At 34.7% G+C, this 21,524-nt stretch overlaps 1 protein-coding gene across 4 annotated transcripts in view; it reads left to right on the top strand.

The window, feature by feature from the left end:
* The first annotated feature begins 547 nt into the window (after positions 1-547).
* GC (GC vitamin D binding protein) overlaps positions 548-21,524 on the top strand; it is a 59,029-nt gene continuing 38,052 nt past the window's right edge. For 2 of the 4 annotated variants that reach the window (XM_074228432.1, XM_074228431.1), the window contains exon 1: positions 548-705. In XM_074228432.1, coding sequence (XP_074084533.1) covers positions 588-705 — 118 coding nt within the window. In that variant the 5' untranslated portion in view covers positions 548-587. The remainder of the gene's footprint in view (positions 706-21,524) is intronic. The other 2 variants (XM_074228434.1, XM_074228433.1) reach the window with 1 other exon arrangement.

The raw sequence follows: 21,524 nt of genomic DNA, 5'->3' as shown, positions 1-21,524 counted from the left end.
GGATTAAAAGACTCAGGTTATTTCCTGGCTGCCTAGAACAAAATGGAACAAAGAAGCTTCACATACCTTTCATGATACTCTTCTGGCATATCACAATGGGAAACTTTGATTTGGAAGCTTTGTCTAGCTGAAGTGGGAAGGGTACGCTTTATATAAGTCTAAGGGCTTATGTCCTAAATGTCTATCATTTTAGAATGTCCTTCATCGGCTATGATTAAGTAAATATCCTTCTGCAAATCTGAATTACCAGAGGACTGACCTGAGTTAAACTCTACTCCTAATACTTTAAGGAGGACCATTACCATTTATCACTTCAAGTCAACCTTCAAATACAGAAATATTGTGGCAGAGAATAACCCAAGTGTCTGTCCTCTCTGTTTGCATTGGCTTGAGAAAGTTAATGATTGAAATGTTCTAGATTTTTTTCATCATTGCCCTTTAGAATAGCTATTTGCAATTATATGATTTTACCTCCACTGGTCCAAGGATGTTTCCCACCCCCATTTACTTCTGTGTAGAGATTAATAATTGATTTGCTCATATCACATGTGGAAAGTTCATCGGAAAGGAGACAACCACTTTTTGAAATGACCTCTCATAGAGGTGATGAACCTTGTGGCATCAACATGAATTCAAGTAGCTTAAGAATGATGAAAGTCCTGGTCTTGCTACTTTCTATAACATTTATTCATGCTGAAGAGAGAGGTAAGATTTTTAAAGCTGGGATCCTATAAAAGAAATCTTTTCTATGCACATATTCCATTCTTTTTTTTAAAAAATCTAAAATGAATTGCAATAGACAGTTGTGGGTTTTCTCTTTTTCAGATAAACACATCTGATGATTGAATGGATTTTAAATATTTAAAAGCTGTGAAATTAAGGTGTGAACTGTGTAAGGGATTAGAGGGAAAGTATTAGGTTGTAAGTTTGTCTTTTCCTGTTTCTTTGACAGTAAAGAATATTGTAAAATTCATGGGTTTTAACTATGAAAATTAACACGGTTAGCTAATACAGTATCTATAACATACCAGCTATATATTTGTTGATTTTAAAATTGGCACACATTCATAGGTCCAGAGAGAAACTAATTTTTATGGTTTCTTAAAAATTTCACATTACTAGGGGAAATAGTGACAATGGATAGTAGAAAATATGACCCAAAGATAATAGTATTTTTTCAAATCTCAATTTGAATCACTTTCAATTGGGTCTTTTATCTGAAAACCTATATAGGATTTCTAGACAGAAAGATTCAGTTACTTGCTGATATCTTTACAAAGTATGCAGGCCATTTATAAATCTGTTCAACTTTCTGAAGGCAGTTTGCATCTACTCCATAGTTAAAATTTGAGAAAGTTCCAGGTTCAAATTCTATCTTAGACATTTCATAATTATTTAACCCTGGACAAATCACTTAATCTCATTCAGGCTCAGTTTCCTCAACTGAAAAAATGGAGATAATAATAACACTTATGTCCTAGAGTTGTTGTGAGAATCAACTGGGCCAAAGCAAATTGCATACTTTAAAAATCTTGAAGCTAATATATGCATGTTAGCTACTGGTTAGGATCAAAATCAAAAGAATTATGACTTTGAACTCGGACAAAATTATGCATATGTAGATATATGTCTATCACACATATATAACATGTATTATAAATAATATACACCTGTAAGTGTGAATATATGTGTGTGTATATCTACATGTGCAAAATTTTGTTGAGTTCAAAGTCATCAGTTATTTTAATTTTGATTAATTTTGTATTTATATTCACACATAGATTCAGAATAGATTTTGAATGACATCCTCAACTGTGGACTATTTTTGAATTTTTAGTAGGAATAATTCTATTAAAGCCATGCAAAGTAAAACTTTATTCTGACTGATAAAACTATTCTCTATTTCTCATTCCTTTTTTTTTACCACATACTGAGAGATCTCCATTCATCTTGTTTTGTCACTCGTGAAATTATTTTATTATTCTTGCAAAGGTACTGAATCAAACTTCAGAATCCATTATAGGTAACATATTCAAGATGAAATGTCAATTGAATTTGCCTCAGGAGTCACCTATTAGTCCTTTAAGCAATCCATTTGATTAGGCAAATAATTATTGAAAATTTCTTAAGCACCTACTCTGGAGCAAAATGCCAGGGGCTAGGTGAGGACACAAAGAAAAAAGCAGTGGGGGATCCCTGATGTCATGAAACTTAAGGTCTAAAATCAAGATATATTGTCCCCAGGGGCAGCTAGGTGGCATAGTGGATAAAGCACTAGCCTTGGAGTCAGGAGTACCTGGGTTCAAATCCTGTCTCAGACACTTAATAATTACCTAGCTGTGTGGCCTTGGGCAAGCCACTTAACACCATTTGCCTTGCAAAAAAAAAAAAAGACATACTGCCCCTCCCATCAAATGCAATACAAAAATACAGAAGGAAAGTAGAGAAAGGGAACATGTGATGTCAGATGTGATACAAAGGCAATTACAAAACTTGATCATTTGTACCTTTTCTGAAGATCTGACAATTGTTTCACTTTTTTGAGAGCTATCATCCAAGTCTAGTATCAGAGAAGACCTCTTTAGGTTACTTCAGACTATGATGACCTCCAAACTTCAAGAGGTAATCTAGAGAATGTAACTGCAGATGAGGGGTGTATCCTATATAATGGGAGACTTCTCCAAACACCTGTTTTTTCAATATATGCTTTTCTTTTTCTTTTTTACTTTTCTGTTGTTTTTTTTTTTGCAAGGCAATACAGTTAAAGTGACTTGCCAAAGGTCACATAGCTAAGTAACTATTAAGTGTCTGAGGTTAGATTAGAATTATAAGGTCCTTCTGATTCCTGGGTCAGTGCTCTATCCACTATGACACCTAGTGCCCCCTTTTACTATATTCTTACTGGTTTCATGCTAGGACATTTTAGTAACAATAGTCCAGTAAATAAGACTAGAATATTGTATAATTTTAAGACTGAATGGCAGAGTGGGAAGAGAAGTAGCCTCAAAACCAGGTAGTCCTGGCTTCAAATGCTGACTCTGATACATATTGGCTTCTTTTTTATTCCAACAAGCATTTCATTGTTATTATTCAGAAATATATTTTCAACAGTAATTTTATAAGATTTTGAATTTCAAATGTTTTCTCCCTTCTTCTCAATTCTCTCCCCAAGGGGGCAAACAATCTGATATATTATACATGTTCAATTATATAAACATAATTCCACATTAGTCATGTTGTAAAATAAAAAACAGAACAAAAGGGAAAAGGCTCAAAAACAAAAAAATAAGAATAGTATGCTTCAGGATGCATTCAGACTTCATGGTATTTTTTTTCCTATGTGTGTGGATAGCATTTTCTTTCATGAGTCTTTGGAAATTCTTTTGAATCATTGTGTTTCTGAGAAGAGCTAAGTGTATTATCATTTATTATCACATAACATTGCTATTTCTTCATATAATGTTTCCTTGATTCTGCTCATTTAATTCAGCATCAGTTCATGTAAATCTTTCCAGATTTTTCTGAAATCTACTTGCTCATCATTTCTTACAACTGAATAGTATACCGCTAAATTCATATACCACAACTTTTTCAGTCATTTCCCAATTGATGTGTATTCTCTCAGTTTCTAGTTATTTCCTACCAGAAAAAGAGCTGCTATAAATATTTTTGTACAAAAAGGTGCTTTTCATTTTTTATTATCTCTTTGTGATGGACTTAGTAATGATATTACTGGATCAAAGAGTATGCACAGTTTATAGACTTTATAGACTTTACATACTTTCCAATTGCTCTCTAGAATGGTTATATCAGTTGTGTCCCAAATACCCCATAATCCCTCCAAAATGTATCATTTTCCTTTTCTGTGATATTAGCCTGCGTGAAAAGTGTGAGGTGGTACCTGAAAATTGTTTTAATTTTCATTTCTCTAGTCAATAGTGATTGAAAGCATTTTATATCACTGTCAGAATTTCTTCATCTGAACACTATCTGTTCATATCCTTTAAGCATTTATCAATTGGGAGGATGATTTGGATTCTTATATATTTGACTCAGTTCTCTCAATATTTGAGAAATGAGGCCTTTATCAGAAATTCTGGCTACAAAAATTATTTCCCAGCTTTATGCTTTCCTTCTAATCTTGGTAGCATTGTTTTTGTTTGTGCAAAATCTTTTTAATTAAATGTAATCAAAATTATCTGTTTTGTTTTTCATAATGCTTTCTGTCTCTTTTTGGTTATAAATTCTTCCTTTCTGCATAGATCTGAGTGGCAATGTATTCCTGGCTCTCCTAATTTGCATATGATATTACCCTTTATGTCTAAATCACATACCTATGAAATTTATGCTAGGCTGGCTCAATATTAGGAAAACTATCAGTATAATTGATCACATCAGTAACAAAACTATCAGAAATCATATCATTATCTCAATAAATGCTGGAAAAGCTTCTTACAAAACATAGCATCCACTACTATTAAAAATATTAGCAAATTTAGGAAAGATTTTTCCCTTAAAATGATAAACAATATCTATCTAAAACCATTAGTAAGCATCATGTACAATGGAGATAAGCTAGAAGCATTACCAATAAGATCAGGGGTACCTACTATTACCCACTATTACTCAATATTGAACTAGAAATGTTAGTTTTAGCCAAAAAAAGAGAAGAAAATGAAATTGAAGGAATTATAATAGGTAAAGAGGAAACAAAACTCTCACTCTTTGCAGATGATATGATTTAGGGAATCCTAAAAAAAACTTAAAAATTACTTGAAAAATTAACAACTTTAGAAAAGTTGCAGGATAAAATGAACCCACAAAACCCACCATCATTTCTATACAATTCCAAAAGATGGAAAGAGAAATTCCATTTAAAATAACTATATACCATATAAAATATTTGGGAGTCTACCTTCTAAGACAAAACTAGGCACTATATGATTATAATTACAAAACACTTTTTACACAAATAAAGTCAGATCTAAATAACTGGAAAAATATCAACTGTCTGTGGGTAGATTGAATTAATATAACAGTGACAATTTTCCTTAAATTAATTTATTTATTTAGTGCCATATCAATCAAACTACTCAATGATTATTTTATAGATCTAAAAAAGCAATAAAATTTATCTGGAAGACCAAAAAAATCAAATCAGGAGAATTAATGAAAAAAAATGCAAAGGAAGGTAGCCTAACTGCACAGATCTAAAACAGTATTATGAAGCAGCAGTTAATATAACTGCTACTAGCTAAGACATAGAATGGTAGATCAGTGGAATAGGTTAGGTACACAAGAAACAGGAAATGAATATTGTTTGACAAACCCAAAGACTCTAGCTTCTGGGAAGTTTTGACAGTTAATTGACAAAAACTTCTAGGAAAGCTAGAAAAAAAATGGCATAATTCAGGCATAGACCACTGTCTCACCAAAATAAGTTCAAATTGGATTCATGATTTTTTAAAAAACTCATTTATTTTTTCTTCATTTTTCTAATTATATGTAAAGATAATTTTTAACATTCATTTTTGTAATTTTGTCCCTCTCTCCTACTCCCCCAAGTCCTAGGATTACAAGTAAAATAAAAGTTATCTCTAAAGGTTATTAGGGTGCGAGATGTTGGTCTATGCTTAGATTCTGGCATACTATTTTTTTTAGGGTTTTGCTAGGCAATGGGGTTAAGTGGCTTGCCCAAGGCCACACAGCTAGGTCATTATTAAGTGTCTGAGGCCAGATTTGAACTCAGGTACTCCTGACTCCAGGGCCAGTGCTCTATCCACTGCATCACCTAGCTTCCCCTGCCACACTATTTTTCAGTTTTTCTTGCAGTTTTTGTCAAGTAGTGAGTTTTCATCCCAGAGGCTAGAGTATTTAGGTTTATCAAACAGTAGATTGCTATTATATTTTACTATTGTCTTGTGTACCTAAACTATTCCACTGATCTACCATTCTGTTTCTTAACCAGTACCAAATAGTTTTGATGACTGCTAATTTGTAATATAGTTTTAGATCTGGTAGAGCTTCCTTTATATTTTTTCATTAATTCCCTTGATATTCTTAAACTTTTGCTCTTCCAGGTGAATTTCATTATTATTTTTTCTCCTTGAAAAAATAATTTTTGATAGTTTGATTGACATGGCACCAGATGAGCAAATTAATTTAGAAAGAATTCTTATTTTTTACATTAGTTCAGCCAAGCCATGAGCAACTGATATTTCTCTAATTGTTTAGGTCTGACATTGTTTGTGTGAAAAGCATTTTGTGATTATGTTTATATAGATCCTGGGTTTCTTTTGGCAGGTAGACTCCCAAATATTTTACATTGTCTATAGTTATTTTAAATGGAATTTCACTTTTTACCTCTTCTTGCTGAATTTTGTTAGTAACAAATATAAATACCAATGATTTTGTGGGTTTATTTTATATCCTACAACCTTGTTAAAGTTCTTAATTATTCCAAATAGTTTGACTCTATAGGATTATCTAAGAATACCATCATTCATCTGCAAAGAGTGAGAGTTTTGTTTCCTCACTGCCTATTTAATTTCTTCAATTTCTTTTTCTTCTGTATTCCTAAAGCTAACATCTCTATTACCACACAGAATAAAAGTGATGATATTGGACATCCTTATTGGGAATGCTTTTTTGCTTATTGCCATTACATAAAATGCTTGCTGATGGCTTTAGATAGATACTACTTATCATTTTAAGGAAAGGTTCATTTGTTCCTTTATTCTCTTGTGTTTTTAATGGGAATGTGTCAAAATAATTTTTCTATAGTTATTGAGAAAAATCATGTTGATGTGGCTAATTATACTAATAAATTTCTTAATCTTAAACCAACCCTACATCCATAGTATGAATTCCCCTTGGTCATTTTGTTTTATCTTCATGATAATTTGCTATAATTTCTTTGATAATATTTTATTTTTAAAATTTGCATTAGTGTGTATTAGAGAAATTGTTTTATAATTTTCTTTCTCTGTTTTGGCTCTTCTTGGTTTAGGTATAAACACCATATTTGTATCATAAAAGGAATTTTGTAGAACTTTTTCTGTACCTATTTTTCCAAACAGTTTATCTAGTATTGAAATTAAGTTTTCCTTAAATGTTTTCTATAGTCATTTGTAAATCCATCTGCTCTTGGAGATTTTTCCTGAGGAGTTCATCAATGGTTTGTGCCATTTCTTTTTTTAAAATGTGATTATTTAAATTTTATTTTTTCTTCTGTTAATCTGGGCAATTTAAATATATATATATATAAATATACATATATATATATATATATATATTCATCCATTTCACTTAGATTGCCAGATTTAATGGCATACAGTTGGACATAATAGATCTTAAGTATTACTTTTATTTCTTCTTCATTGGTAGTAAATTCATACTTTTAATTTTTGAAGTTGGTAATTGGGTTTTCTTTTTTCTTTTTTTGATCAAGTTAACTGTTTATCTATTTTATTGGATTTTTTAAAAATAAAACTAGCCCTTTGGTTTTTTTTCATTAGTTCAGTAGTTTTCTTTCAATTTTATTAATCTCTCCTTTAATTTTCAGAATTTCTAATCTGGTATTTAATTGGGGATTTTAATTTGTTATTTTCTAGGTTTTTTGATTCATGCCCAATTCATTGATCTCCTTTTTCTTGACTTTATTCATTTAAGCATTTAAAAATATAAAATTTCCCCTAAGTATTGCTTTGGCTGCATCTCATGAAATTTGGTGTGTTGTCTCATTATTTTCAATCTCTTTGATGAAATTATTGGTTGTTTCTATGATTTCTTTTTTGATCCATTCATTTTTAGTACTATATTATTTAGTCTCCCATTACTTTTTAATCTTTTTTCCATGGCCCTTTATTTTTTTTTGTTTTTTTCCATGGCTCTTTATTACATGTAATTTTTTATTGCATTATGATCTGAAAAGGATGCATTTAATATTTCTGCCATTCTGTATTTGATTATGAGGTTTTTATGCCCTATTGCATGGCCAGTTTTTGTGTAGGGACAATGTACTGCTGAGAACAAGATAGATTCCTTTCTGTACTCATTTTTCCAAAGGTCTACCATAGCTAAATTTTCTAAAATTCTATTCACCTCCTTAATTTATTTCTTGTTTATTATGTGATTAGATTTATCTAGTTCTAAGAAGGGAAAGTTGAGGTTCCCTCCTAATGTAGTTTTGCTATATATTTCTTTCTGTAACTTACTTAACTTCTAATAATTTGAATGTTATGCCACTTAGTGCATATATATTTAGCATTGAAATTACTTCATTGATTTTGATACCTTTTAGCAAGACCTTGTTTCCTTCCTTATCTCTTTTAATCAGATCTATTATTTTTTTTTTTTGCTTTGTCTGAGATCAGGATTGCTACTCCTGCTTTTTTTTAAACTTCAACAGAGTTGTAATATATTTTGCTCCAGCCTTTTACCTTTACATTGTATGTGTTTTCATATGTTTCTTGTACAACATATGTTTCTTTGTACAAAAGATTCTGCTTTTTAATCCACTCTATGGTTTGCTTTTGTTTTATGGGAGACCTCATTCCATTCCCATTCACAATTATAAATTCTATGTATTTCCCTCCTTCCTATTTTCCCCCCTTTTATATTTTTCTCTATATTTTCATCCTGTTCATTGTTTTTGACCCCTGCTTCCTCAAATCTTCCCTCTCTTCTATCAGTCCCATCTCTTTTCTTTCACTTTGCCTCTCCTACTTCCCTATAGGGAAGGATAGTTTTCTCTACCCAAATGATTGTGAGAATGTTTTCTCACCAGATGGTTCTCTAAGCGATGAAATAACAGACCAATCTAGTCCTATTTAATACTAAATATTCCCAAAGGGTTAGTGATAGGGGAGTTTTCATTGTACATAAGCCTAAGGACTAGCATGAAAGAACTGAACTGTAATTTACTCATTTCTTAGACTTGAATAATCATAAGTCAAATTATATTTACATACAATAAAAAGTCTAGTATAAGCATGAAAAATGACTCTGACCACCTCTTTCTTCCATGGATAAACTCTAATAGATTATTCTGCCATCCCCTAGAGCACTGAACCCTTAATTAGCAAATCAATGATAATATATAAACTTTGATCTTTTGGGGTTTCTCCCAACTCTAAGCTATGTGCCAATTGATAGAACAGCAGAAAAAAAAGGGGAATATATTTGCTTCTGGAATTTAGATTAGAAAAAATTCTGGGGAATTGTCCATTTGCTACCATCTAAATGTAATTCAATTATGGAGAAGTCAGGGAGCTCTGAGGGCATAAATGGTTCTGTCTCCCTTACCTTCCTGGCCTCCGAATTTTTAGAATGACTCCATAGAGTCAGAAGGATCTGTTGTAGAGGAGGAAAATCAACACCTCAAAGATCTTACTGTCTTTTAATGGAGCCCATTGTGTGGTGCAACCAAAGCAAGCTACCCTGTAGCCCTGGGGCAATATTAATTTAGGAAAGTTATCAAGAAAGTAAGTCTTAATTTTCCAAATCCTGCCACTTGACATCCTTTTTCAATACTGAGATGGAGGGAGAGTAAGTAACCTGCCCCTAGGTCCCAGTAGTGAGTCTGTAACAGAAAGGGTGTCATAGTTGCAAGCTTATCTATGAAAATTCTCAAAAAAAGATGTTTTCCATGGAATTTGAAGAATGAAACATTGTCTTTTTGTTGCCTATTTAACTGGTCGTATTTTAAATACAGCATCAAATAACAACAGGGTAATTTCCCTTCCGTAAGGAAGCCTCTGATGTCATTTCTACATTATTTTCACCTTAGCCCTTTTTTTTAGGTTTTTGCTAGGCAATGAGGCCAGATTTGAACTCAGGCACTCCTGACTCCAGGGCCAGTGCTCTACCACTGCTCCACCTAGCCACCCCCTCACCTTAGCCTTTTCAATGCAGCCCTAAGAACTGATCAATAGTCCATAGACCCACTGACTGAATAAATCTTATGTCAAATTATATTTACATGTAATAAGAAGTTCCTCCAACAAGTTGACCTATATAACTGTCTACTTATATCATTCAACTGCCAATATAGTCCAACTGGTTGTCTTTGTAAATGAAGAGCTGTTCCAGTTGCAAGCCTGAAACTCTCCTTTGAGGAACATCAAATGCAACAGTTTGAAAATGAAAATTACTTTGCTATTCACCAAAATACCAATAAACAAATCATCACTAAGCAAAAACCTTCAGATTTCTTCTCTGCTGTCGATAAACATGTCCTGATCCCTTCTCTTTTCTTTTGTTCTTAATACTGATCTGTTCATCTTCTTTCTCAGTTCATTTCTGGCCCTCCCTCCACATCTGTGGTAGGAATTGAATATGTGTTATGTGGATAGGAAGTGAGGAAGGTCTCAGTTAAGAAAAAGGTATTGCAATGCAGTGGTGAGGATAGGCTTAAGTCCACTGTCAGAGTTACATCCAGAACCTTGTCTTTCTACTTTCTTTTTCATCTCACCTCCACGTTTACTTTCCCTTGACCTTATTTTTAGCCTTCCTGTCTTTCCAATACTCTGTACTGGCCTTTTGAGGGGTTGGGGGTGGGAATTAATTGCTTTCTTCAGTATCTTAAATATAAAAAAACCCATTTTGCGAGCAATATCTACCTGAGATAACATACTGAATACCTTTGCTACAAGACACCCTAGAGATGAGCCATACCTAAGCTGTGTTTAAGTGATTTCCCTCACATCACTGGTAAATTGAGGGAAGATGAGAAAGTATGACACAATCTTCCTTTGATTGCATTGTGGTCAGGCCCTCATTTTGTTTATTCTCAATGAATCTCCCCTTCCCTTATTAGAGCCCCTTTGCACATATCAGTTCTTTATCCCTCTATCATCTTTTTCTTTTTGATTTTTGCAGGCAATGGGGTTAAGATTTACCCAAAATCAAACAGATAATTATTAAGTGTCTGAGGTCAAATCTGAACTTAGATCCTCCTGACTCTAGGTCCAGTATTCTATCTACTGTGCCACCTAGCTGCCCCTTTAATCCCTCTATCATCATGAAAAATAAACTTTAGAATCATGGATTTAGACCTGAAGGACACCCTAAAGTCTATCTAGTTATAACCCCCCACCCTCAATTTATAGTCAAGAATACTGAAGTCCAACAATGCTAAATGACTTGTCCAAGAAAACTCAAATGGCAAGGAGTTGAGTTAGAATTTGAAACAAGTTACCAAACTCCAAATTTAACATTATCACCTTGTCTAAAATGTGATGATACTTTGGTTCAACCCGTTCTCATTTCTGTGTTTTTATTTTTGTAACATTTGAAGAAAATTCAGTGTCAGAAATAAAAGCCAGAAGGTAACCCCCATCGGGTATCCCTCAGGCATGAGTAGAGTGGTTTTATTTCTCTAAGTGTTACTGGCATTTCTTATATGTAATGGAATTATTATGATTCATCTAAACCCCACTAAGAATGATGTCAGTGTTAGAGGAGCATTTAAAACAGATTGAATTACAAAGTTTAGCTCAGAGTAATACTAAGTACTTACAACTTATTAACAGCATTTCCATTTAAAGGCAAGGATTTTATTTTTTTTTAAAGAAGCTTCATTAAAAATAATCTTCAGGTACACAGGTGAATTAAATAACCATTAGAGCTCAATATTGTGTATGGAGGAAAAACATGGTAGCACATGCCTGTAGTCCCAAATGTTAAAGATTCTGAGGCTGGGAGATTGCTTAAGCTCCAGAGATTTCCACTATAATAGGGTTAAAGCCTCTTGAGTATTCACAGCAAATCTGGCATCAATATGGTGAACCACTTTATTTCTACCAGACCAAGAGGTTACCAGGTTACCTAAGAAAAGGCAAAGTACCTCAGATTTGAAAACCATAGCTTATTAAAGCTACTGTGTTTATCAGTATTGAAATTTAACTTTCAAGTGACTATTGCTTTTCTGGTCAGAATAACATTGGAGATTAAAAAAAATACAACACACAACCAATTTATAATATTATTATAACAAAGAATAATTGTATCACTGACCTTGTTTTGTGAAAATGTGGCAAATCTGCAAGAACAAAAACAATAAATTATGAAAGGAGAATTCAGTGTTAGCTAAAGAGGTCTATACAAAATAATTCATCATGGAGGAATAGGAAAAGGAAATAAGCAATTACTAAGTGTCCGCTATTTGCCAGACACTACTAATTGCTTTATAAAATCATTCACTTTTAAAATGCTATTTGAAGGGTGCTAGGTGGTGCAGTGAATAGAGCACCAGCCCTGGAGTCAGGAGGACCTGAGTTCAAATTTGACCTCAGACATTTAATAATTACCTAGCTGTCTGACCTTGGGCAAGTCACTTAACCCCATTGCTTAGTTTAAAAAAACTCAAAAAATGCTTTTGCTTGAAATAATTATATAGACAAACAGGATTTTCTTAGAATTGCTTAATTTTGGGGCAGCTAGGTGGTGCAGTGGATAGAGCATCAGCCCTGGAGTCAGGAGTACCTGGGTTCAAATCCAACCTCAGACACTTAATAATTACCTAGCTGTGTGGCCTTGGGCTAGCCACTTAATCCCACTGCCTTGCAAAAAAACTAAAAAAAAAAAAGAATTGCTTAATTTTTGCAGTGCCATTTTATTGTAGAATAGGGACTACACCTGGGATTTCACTGGTATAGGGAACAACAAGATAAGGAGACTTCTTTTATCAATACAGGTCAGCACCTTCTCTACATCCTTCTGTCCTTTGGACTTTCTTAGAACACCAAGAAATCAAGTGACTTGTCCAGGATCACACAGCCAGTATGTGTCAGAAGTAGGACTCCTTGATGCTCTTAACTTAAAGGCCAACACTATGTCTATTATGTCAGCAATGCATTGGTTAGACAAAAATTATCTTGAAAATTAATCTAAACATTCAAATGGGAGCATGAAACAATGGAAAGAGACTGGTGCTCTCTCAACATGGGTTTGGGACCTGAGGTTGTCTGGATGTTACTCCTTCAGCTTAAAGGAACCAAACTAACTGATTTGGCTTTATAGACAAAAAAAGAAAAAGCTTCCTATCCCAAAAGGAAACCATGGTCCCTATAGAGTTTCCCAAACCACCCTTTTCCTTGAAGGGAATTTAGATCTGGGGTAAACATGAAATCATCTGTTCACCCTCAGATGAACACCAAACTGATTTGATGGATGGATGCTTGTTGAATGACTCAGAGTTACTTGTTTGAGGGAGTTCTAACCTAGTCCTTTCACCTCCCCACCCCCCAAACCATTCCTCAAGAATCATGTAAATACACTATAAAAATCTACTGGATTCCTGTGACTACAGGAAACAAGTCCAAATTTCTGCACAGATCCCTAAAAGATGCACATTTTATCAAAGGCAAATGAGTCCTTGGAGCTCCAGGAAAATTTCCTTTGGCTCTGTCTACAAAAGGTACCTGGAATTCACGAATTCTAAAATCACCCAGCAATAGAACAAGTTGGGTCTTTTAGAGACTAAAAAACACAGCTATATACATATATATATATATACGTATATATATATATATCAGATATCTAATAAAAAGGATTAAAGGACAGATTATTTAGGGTTTCTAAACCAATAGACAAAACATATTCTATGAACCTGCAGTTCACAAGAATCTTGGAGAAACTGTTTGGATTTGTGTTACAATATAGCAACCATTTTAGATCTGCTTAAAAGGGAAAATGGACATTTATGAGCTGTTTTAGTATACTTCAGGCAAACATCTAGGCACTGGTATTTTAGGGATGCAAAACACACATTTCTATTAGCATGAATATCAAAAAGGATAATAGATATTAATCCTTACATTTTCAAAAATGAAGAAGTCATCTGAAAAGAACTGAGCTGATTTTTTAAGGAAACAAATTTGAAAAACAACAAAAGTTCCAGGTGGAGAATCTCTTCAGAGTGAAATGTGAAAAATCCAATATTAATCTGAGACGAGGTTTTATATGCAACATTATAAGCTCTGGGATCCTCATCCCAGTTCTCACTTTCACTGCTGAGTTTACCACAAAGAATACCTATTTCTCTAAGTCCATGAAGATTCCATGGGTAGCTGTGACAAGTAGAGAATGAAATTTTTAATGCTCTCTGGTGCATGAGCCATCATTGTTGTGTTTTCTGCTGTGATTTTCAGTTGATATAAATGAGCCAAATAGAATTAGCTGTCAGGAAAAAGTTGTTTTTTCTGATTGTATAATCAAAGTAATTGATACAAAAAATGTCTGGGACATACTCATACATACAGGATTCAAGAGGAAATGAGCTTAAGCTAAAAGATCTCTTATGATAAAGAGGTAGCTACTGCAGGAGTCCTCAAGATAGTCCCCTTAAGTAGAGCATACATTTCTGTTGGACTCTTGGTAAGAACCTTAAATTTCTGTCCAGTCTTTCTGTGGCTCCTGATCCAGACCCTGATGTCATCTGATCTGAGAATATGGCTAGGTCAATGGCAAGAAAATGGGGGATCCTTTGGAGAGAACTTTTCAATCAAGGAGACCAAGACCAAGACAGAGAACCAAGGCTCTGATCCTCTCCCCCAGTGCATTGCTGCTCAGGTCTTTAAGCTGAATTGCTCTCTCCTTTGCAACTGCCTGCTTGGGTCTGTTTACTTTCAAACTAGCTCCCTTGTTTCACATAGAACCCAAAGAATATCACCAAGATTTCTCAGTTATTCTGAGTACTTTTCCTGTATTCTATCCCTCTGCTGGATCTAGGATTTTTAAGGTTCATTTTGAATACTTTGAGTTCCACTTATTCTAAAGTGAGATGCGAAACAAATAGGGGTAAGTGATTTTTACAGGGTCACATGGCTTCCTGTCTGAGACTGGATTAAACTCATAATGAAGAGTCTTCCTGACTCCATGACTCTATTCATTTTGATACCCATCTGCCCTGGCTTGATTTTAGTAGGTGCCAAATAAATTCTTCCTTTTGAGGGAATGAGCATTAGTTGGGGAATGGTTGAACAAATTGTGGTATGTGATTTTGATGGAATGCTATTCTGTTATAAGAAATGACAGGTAGGTTACTCTCAGACAAACCTGAAAAGACTTACATGAGCTGATGTAAAAGGAAATGTACTGTGTACAAAGCAACAGCAATATTATAGCATGATCCACTATGGATGACTTAGCTTTTCTCAGCAATACAGTGACCCAAGATAACCCTGAAGGACTTATCATAAAGAATGTTATCCATCCCCAGAGAGAGAACTGATGGATTTTAGAATACAGATTGAAGCATACGCTTTTTACTTTATTTTTCTTGTGGTTTCTTTCTTCGGTAGTGGTCCATGTTTTCTTTCACAGCATGACTCTTATGGAAATGTTTTGCTTGACTGCACATTTATAGCCTATATCAAATTGCTTGCTTTCTCAATAGAAGGTGTTGGGGAGGAAGTAAGGGAGATAATTTTAAAAATGAACCTTACAAATTGTTTTTACATGTAAATGGGGAAAAAGAAAATGCTAAATATTTAAAAAATTAAAATAAATGAACACTTCCTTGACTATTGTTTGAGAAGATTGGATTAGATGATTTACTGCTCTAAGTTCTGTGATTTTACAGGAAATCTGCAGCATAAGCTCTAACTTTGTGTACCAGAAAAATATGTCTTACCCTCATCCTTTTCATCCTAGCAGTGAGAATCCTACATTTTTCTCTCTGTTCTAGGATGATAGAACAATTTTAGTGTATAATAACTATCTGCTACTCTGAGGACATTAACTTTCAAGAGAAGGACTGGTAGTCATGCTCCAGTATCTGAGCCCATAAGAGTGACTTCAGTAGCAGTTTTTCCTGGTCCCTAAAGATGATGACCCCCTTCCCTTTTCAAATTATCCTTCATCTCCTCTGTCTATATCTTATATGTGTCTTGTTATTTACATGATATCTATCCATTAGAATATAAGCTCCTTGGGGGTGGCTGGTTGGGGCAATGGATAGAGCACCAGCCCTGGAGTCAGGAGGACCTGAGTTCAAGTCCGGCCTCAGGCACTTAATAACTACCTAGCTGTGTGGCCTTGGGCAAGCCATTTAACCCCATTTGCCTTGCAAAAACCTAAAAAAAAAAAGAATATAAGCTCCTTGAAGGCAGGGAAATTGTTTTTTCCTTTTTTATTGCTAGTGCTTAGCATAAAGCTTAGAACATGGAAAGCACTTAATTAATGCTTATTGACTATGTTTTTGACCAGAACCAGGGTTTAGGGGAGAGAGGAAAGAGATGAGGGCTGCTGAGACAGGAGAGACAACAGAAGTGCCATATATGGTGAACATTCCTAAGTCAAGGAGGCAACTGGTTGACTCAGTGAATAAAGACAAACAAGCCAAGAATAAGGAAAACCTGAGTTTAAATCTGTCCTCAGATACTTAAAAGTTGTGTGACCTTGGACAAGTCATTTTACCTCTTTTTGCCTTATTCCACTGGAGAAGGAAACAGCCAAACCCTCCAGGAACTTTGCCAAGAATGCCTCACAGATAGCATTGGTGACTATGGTCCATGGAGTCATGAACTCACCTAAACAACAACAAAATCCAGGAGCCACGTGCCATTTAATTAGCAGTCAAAAACCAAGATGAATATTCACTTTTTATGAATTTTCCTAATTAAGAATATCCTAATTACTAAGACTGAGCAAAAATTTCTTCTTTGATACTGAAGTTGTAAACAGAGCAATATATTCTAAATGTAGATTAATATATAATATATTATATATACACACATATAAACATGCATATGTATGTATGTATGTATATCAATCATACCATCTGAACCTTTTCCTCTGTAGCCTCCCTTGAGACAGAAAGTTAATGGGGTAGAAGGAACCTCTAGCCTTAACTCTGATCTTCTTTTCTTTTTTTTAATTTTGTTTTTTTCTTTTTTATTTCTTTTTTGTCTTTTTCTTCTCTTCTTTTCAAAGGGAAAAGTGGAGCAAATCCAGAATTCTCTTCTTCCTAGTCTCTCTGTCCCAAAGGCTACCTGTCTTATTAACTTCTGAACTTTTGAAATCTGAAATCATCTTGGTTTAAATCTATTGACTATCATTTTAAGACACCAAAGTTCAGTCCATGCTTTTTTATTGTACTATCCAACCTAGATTTTTGACCTCTAATCTATTTTCCACACAGCTGCCAAGATGAGATTCATGAAGTACAAGTATCATTTTGTCACTATCCTGCTCAGTAGACTCCTGTAGTTCCCTAGGGCTCCCACCCCATCAGCTGCTAGTTCCTCCCCTGAAAAAGTACCTCTGTTTATTTTGTACATATGTGACATAGTATGACATACAAACAGTTCAGTAGGCAGAGAGCTGGGCTGGGAATTAGGAAGGCCTGAATTCAAATTTGACCTCAGACACTTATTTATTTTGTGACCCCCATGCAAGTCATTTGATTGCTGTTTGCCTTAGTTTCTTCATCTGTAAAATGGCGGTAATAATAGCAACTACCTCCTAGGATTGTTGTAAGGATCAAACAAAATCATAAATTTACAGTGCTTAGGAATGTCTGGTACATAGTCGGCATTATATAAATGCTAACTATTATTAAGACATATTATACATACATGGCATCTTCTCTAAGTAGTGATATAGCCTCTTAGTTTCTTGAAGATAGGAACTGATTCATTTTTGCCTTTGTGACCAGGCCCCTAATGTACTCCCTCATTCATAAAGGTGCTTCTTAAATATTGTCAACTGATTGCTTGACATGAATTCCATTCAGCACTGCAAATATTCAGTACCAACTCCAATGATAAGACAAGTAGAAAAGTGATGCTTTAGTAAGTATTAAGATAGATTGTTGGAAAGGGACAATGACTGAGAAAGTGGCATTTCTGAGGGCTACCCAAGGGCACCATGGTCTTCCCATAGCTTCTCCACTGACTTTAGTCAGGATACCCACCATCTTTTCTATTTCTGATTGCTAGTAAGTCACTAGCAAGGTACACGAATGTTCAGTCTTGTTAGAAATTTTCATTCTTCAAACTCCTGAGGCACCTGATGTCATCCAGATGATGCCATTTCTAGCTGTCCTGATTTATATTGAGGCTGATGACTTAGCATCCCCCCAACTCATATCCAAATAATGTGCTTGTCATGACATTACCTCCCAGATGTCATGGTCTTCTTCAATAAAGAAGGACAAACATAATCAAGGCATCCAAATGGCCTAATAAATATTCTAGAATTGCCAGGAAATTCTTCAAAGATCATATCACCTTCAGAAAACAACCAAAGTGAAGATGATCTTTCCTTTCATTCCTGTGACTATCAGGCCTTTAATGCTTGACTCCTTAGCTTCTTTCTCCCCTTACCTACAAAGTCTTCCAAGAACAGCCCTGATCCAGAAGCATTTAAAAGCATCTGTTCTCCAAACAAAGCCATTTCCCTTGGGGAAGAACACAGGAAGACCTATTCTGCCAATCTCTTAAGGGTTTACACTGTGCCAGTCACTATCTCAATTAGATCCTTAGCCTAAAAGTAATATAATTATTTTTATTTATATAATATTATAATAAATATCATATTATATTGTATTATTCTATATTATACCATGTCATATGGCATTTTATCATATAATATTATATTAATTACAATCATAGTAATCATATCATATTATATATTTATATATTAAATTATGATTTTGTATTATCTCAAATATTTTACAACAAATAATTTAATCCTTCTTCCTGAAGAATTATAACCAATATTTATAGAAAGCTCCTAATTGTAAAAGTCCTAACAACTTGCCTACATGTCAGGTTTCTTAGTTTAGAAGCATGTTTTAACATACTTTATCTCAATTGAATATCATGACAACTCCAAGAGGTAATTAAGTAATAAGCATGGATTATGGCTATTATGTTACAGATATAGACTCTAAGGGAAGGCAAAACCACTCTTCTTGTACTCAAAGAACTATTTTATTTTATTTTTATTTTTTTAGGTTTTTGCAAGGCAAATGGGGTTAAGTGGCTTGCCCAAGGCCACACAGCTAGGTAATTATTGTCTGAGACCAGATTTAAACCCAGGTACTCCTGACTCCAAGGCCAGTGCTTTATCCACTATGCCACCTAGCTGCCCCAGAACCCACATTTTAAAAGACAACATGGTATATAAATACATCAGAAAATACAAAATAAGTTCAGAGTAGATGGAAACTAACCTAAGTTGGGAAATCACTAGCTACTGGGGGCTGGAGAGGTAAGGAGTGTGAGGAAAGATGAAAACCTCAGGAGGCTTTCATTTCAGAAAGTGGCATTTAAAGGAAATCAGGAATTCAAAGGGACAGTGACTTCTGGAAGAATATTTCTGGCAAGGGTGACGGGCTGGACAAAAGCTGAGAGGCTGGAGACAATTCACTGAGTAAAGAATAGAGAAGAGTCAGTAAATGGAGAGGAGTAACGTAGAAGAAAGTATAACTGATTATGAGTAGCTTTGAGTGCCAGTTTGTTTTAAAAGCCTCAAGGTAATAGGGAGTCATTGAATGAAGAGTTTAGGGCATGGTCAGACCTAGGCTTTAAGATTCTTGCTTGGCATCTGTGTGGAGAATGAGTTGGAGTGGTGAGAAACTTGGTGATTCCTAATGGCGTTTCCATGGCATGACCATGGTTAAGAGTTAGAAGGAACCTTAGAACTGATCTAGCTCAATTTCTTCATTTTGTCTTATATTTTGTGGAGTTGTTTTGTTTTAATTTTGCCTTTTGTTTTTACCTGCAAATATTCCTTCTTCTCTTCATTTTGGGGATCAACTTATTGTCAACTTAACCTGATTTCCCTAGAATAAAGATAAAGGTAAAAATTGGAGATAAAAGCAGAGAGAGAGAGAGAGAGAGAGAGAGAGAGAGAGAGAGAGAGAGAGAGAGAGAGAAGGAGAAAAGCTTCACAGTATACTCCTTGCATGTTGTCATTACAAGATCTAAGGGAAGACCCCTCCCTTTCTAGGGAATCTCTCTCTTTAAGCAAGATATCAAACCTTTGCTGACCTGCATTTTCCTCCATCAAGTCTCATCTGACTCACACCCAACATGAAATCTTAATGAGCCATTAAAAAAAACCCTAAGCAAATAATATCAGGGGAAGTCCTTGAGGGATGCAGATGGACTGGTGAGGCAGATGGTGAGCCAAAGAGCTCTACCAGTAACCTCAAAATGGCAAGAGAAAGTAAAAATGGCTTCTGGCAACATTGGGAGGATCTTTCTGAGGAACTTATGAGAGAATGTGCCCAAGAATCCCAGATAGGAATACATGCAGGGAAAGAATATAAAAATGGAGAAGATCACACATATCTGTTTGAGAATTTAATTTAAGAATGTTGTTCTTGCATAATGCCACATTCACTTTTAGACAAACACCTCCCCCCTAATAAGCAAGTCTTGTAACATAGGTGAAAAAGAAAAAAGAAATTAAAAAGGCAATTCTGCAAAAGTGAACAATTGTGTCTGACAGGATAGGTAACATTCCATACCTATAGCCATCCATGGCTCCATGAAAAGAAGAAAGAATATTTTTCATCTTACTCTTAGACCAAGTCTGGTTATTATAATTATTTTTCTTTTCCTATTTCTTCTGTTCTTATCAGTGGAATTCTTACGTAGATTGTTTTCTTGGTTCTATAGGTGTGTTACATTTCCCTTTTCAGTATCAGTTGCAATCTCTGTTTTTTTTATATTTCTCTGAAATTTTAGTTTTTCTCCTTCCAATATACAATAGTTTTCTTTTTCCTATACACAAAAAGAAGACAACAAAAAGGCACTTATAAAAACACATTAACCAAGAATTAATAATTAACTGTACTTTTTCTGAGAATGATTTTAAAAAGCCAACCATTTATAGGATTGCTAAAGAGCTACTTTCTATTTCACCTCAGCTCAGAACTGTCCAAACATTCCTATGTCTTCTGGAAAGTCAGGCAAGATAGTAGGATCATCATATTGTCTATGGTAGACAAAGGCATCATCTTCACCAGTGTAATGTAGAAATTCCTCTTTCCATAGTCAGATCGGACCAAGTGATCCAAGCTCTTACATCCACAACATTTTCTGCAAGACTGGATACATCTATCTCATTCTTACTATCCAGTCACCTATAAACCTATAAACACAAAATTAAAGAAGCTCCAGGAGTCCAGGCTCAAATTCACTTAGCTAAGCCATCTTTAAGGTATCACGAGAGAGGAATTACCCCTCAAGGTTTAAACTCAAATAATGATGATACAATCACCAATTGAGAAGAGAGATAAGGCAAATCATTCCCTTGATTATTCATTCTTCTGACTCAGTAGTCAAATATTTCATCAGTCCCAAAACTCCCTTGTCCTTCAGCACAGACAGGACAGTTCTGGGCATTAATTTTTAGGTTTTTACAAGGCAAATGGGGTTAAGTGGCTTGCCCAAGGCCACACAGCTAGGTAATTATTCAGCGTCTGAGACCAGATTTGAACCCAGGTACTCCTGACTCAAAGGCTGGTACTCTATCCACTGGGCCACCTAGCCGCCCCAGTTCTG

The sequence above is a fragment of the Macrotis lagotis genome, chromosome 3 (genome assembly GCF_037893015.1).
Source record: "Macrotis lagotis isolate mMagLag1 chromosome 3, bilby.v1.9.chrom.fasta, whole genome shotgun sequence".
NCBI lineage: Eukaryota > Metazoa > Chordata > Mammalia > Peramelemorphia > Peramelidae > Macrotis > Macrotis lagotis.
The sequence above is the reverse complement of the archived record's forward strand: the minus strand, read 5'-3'. Positions and strand labels throughout refer to the sequence as shown.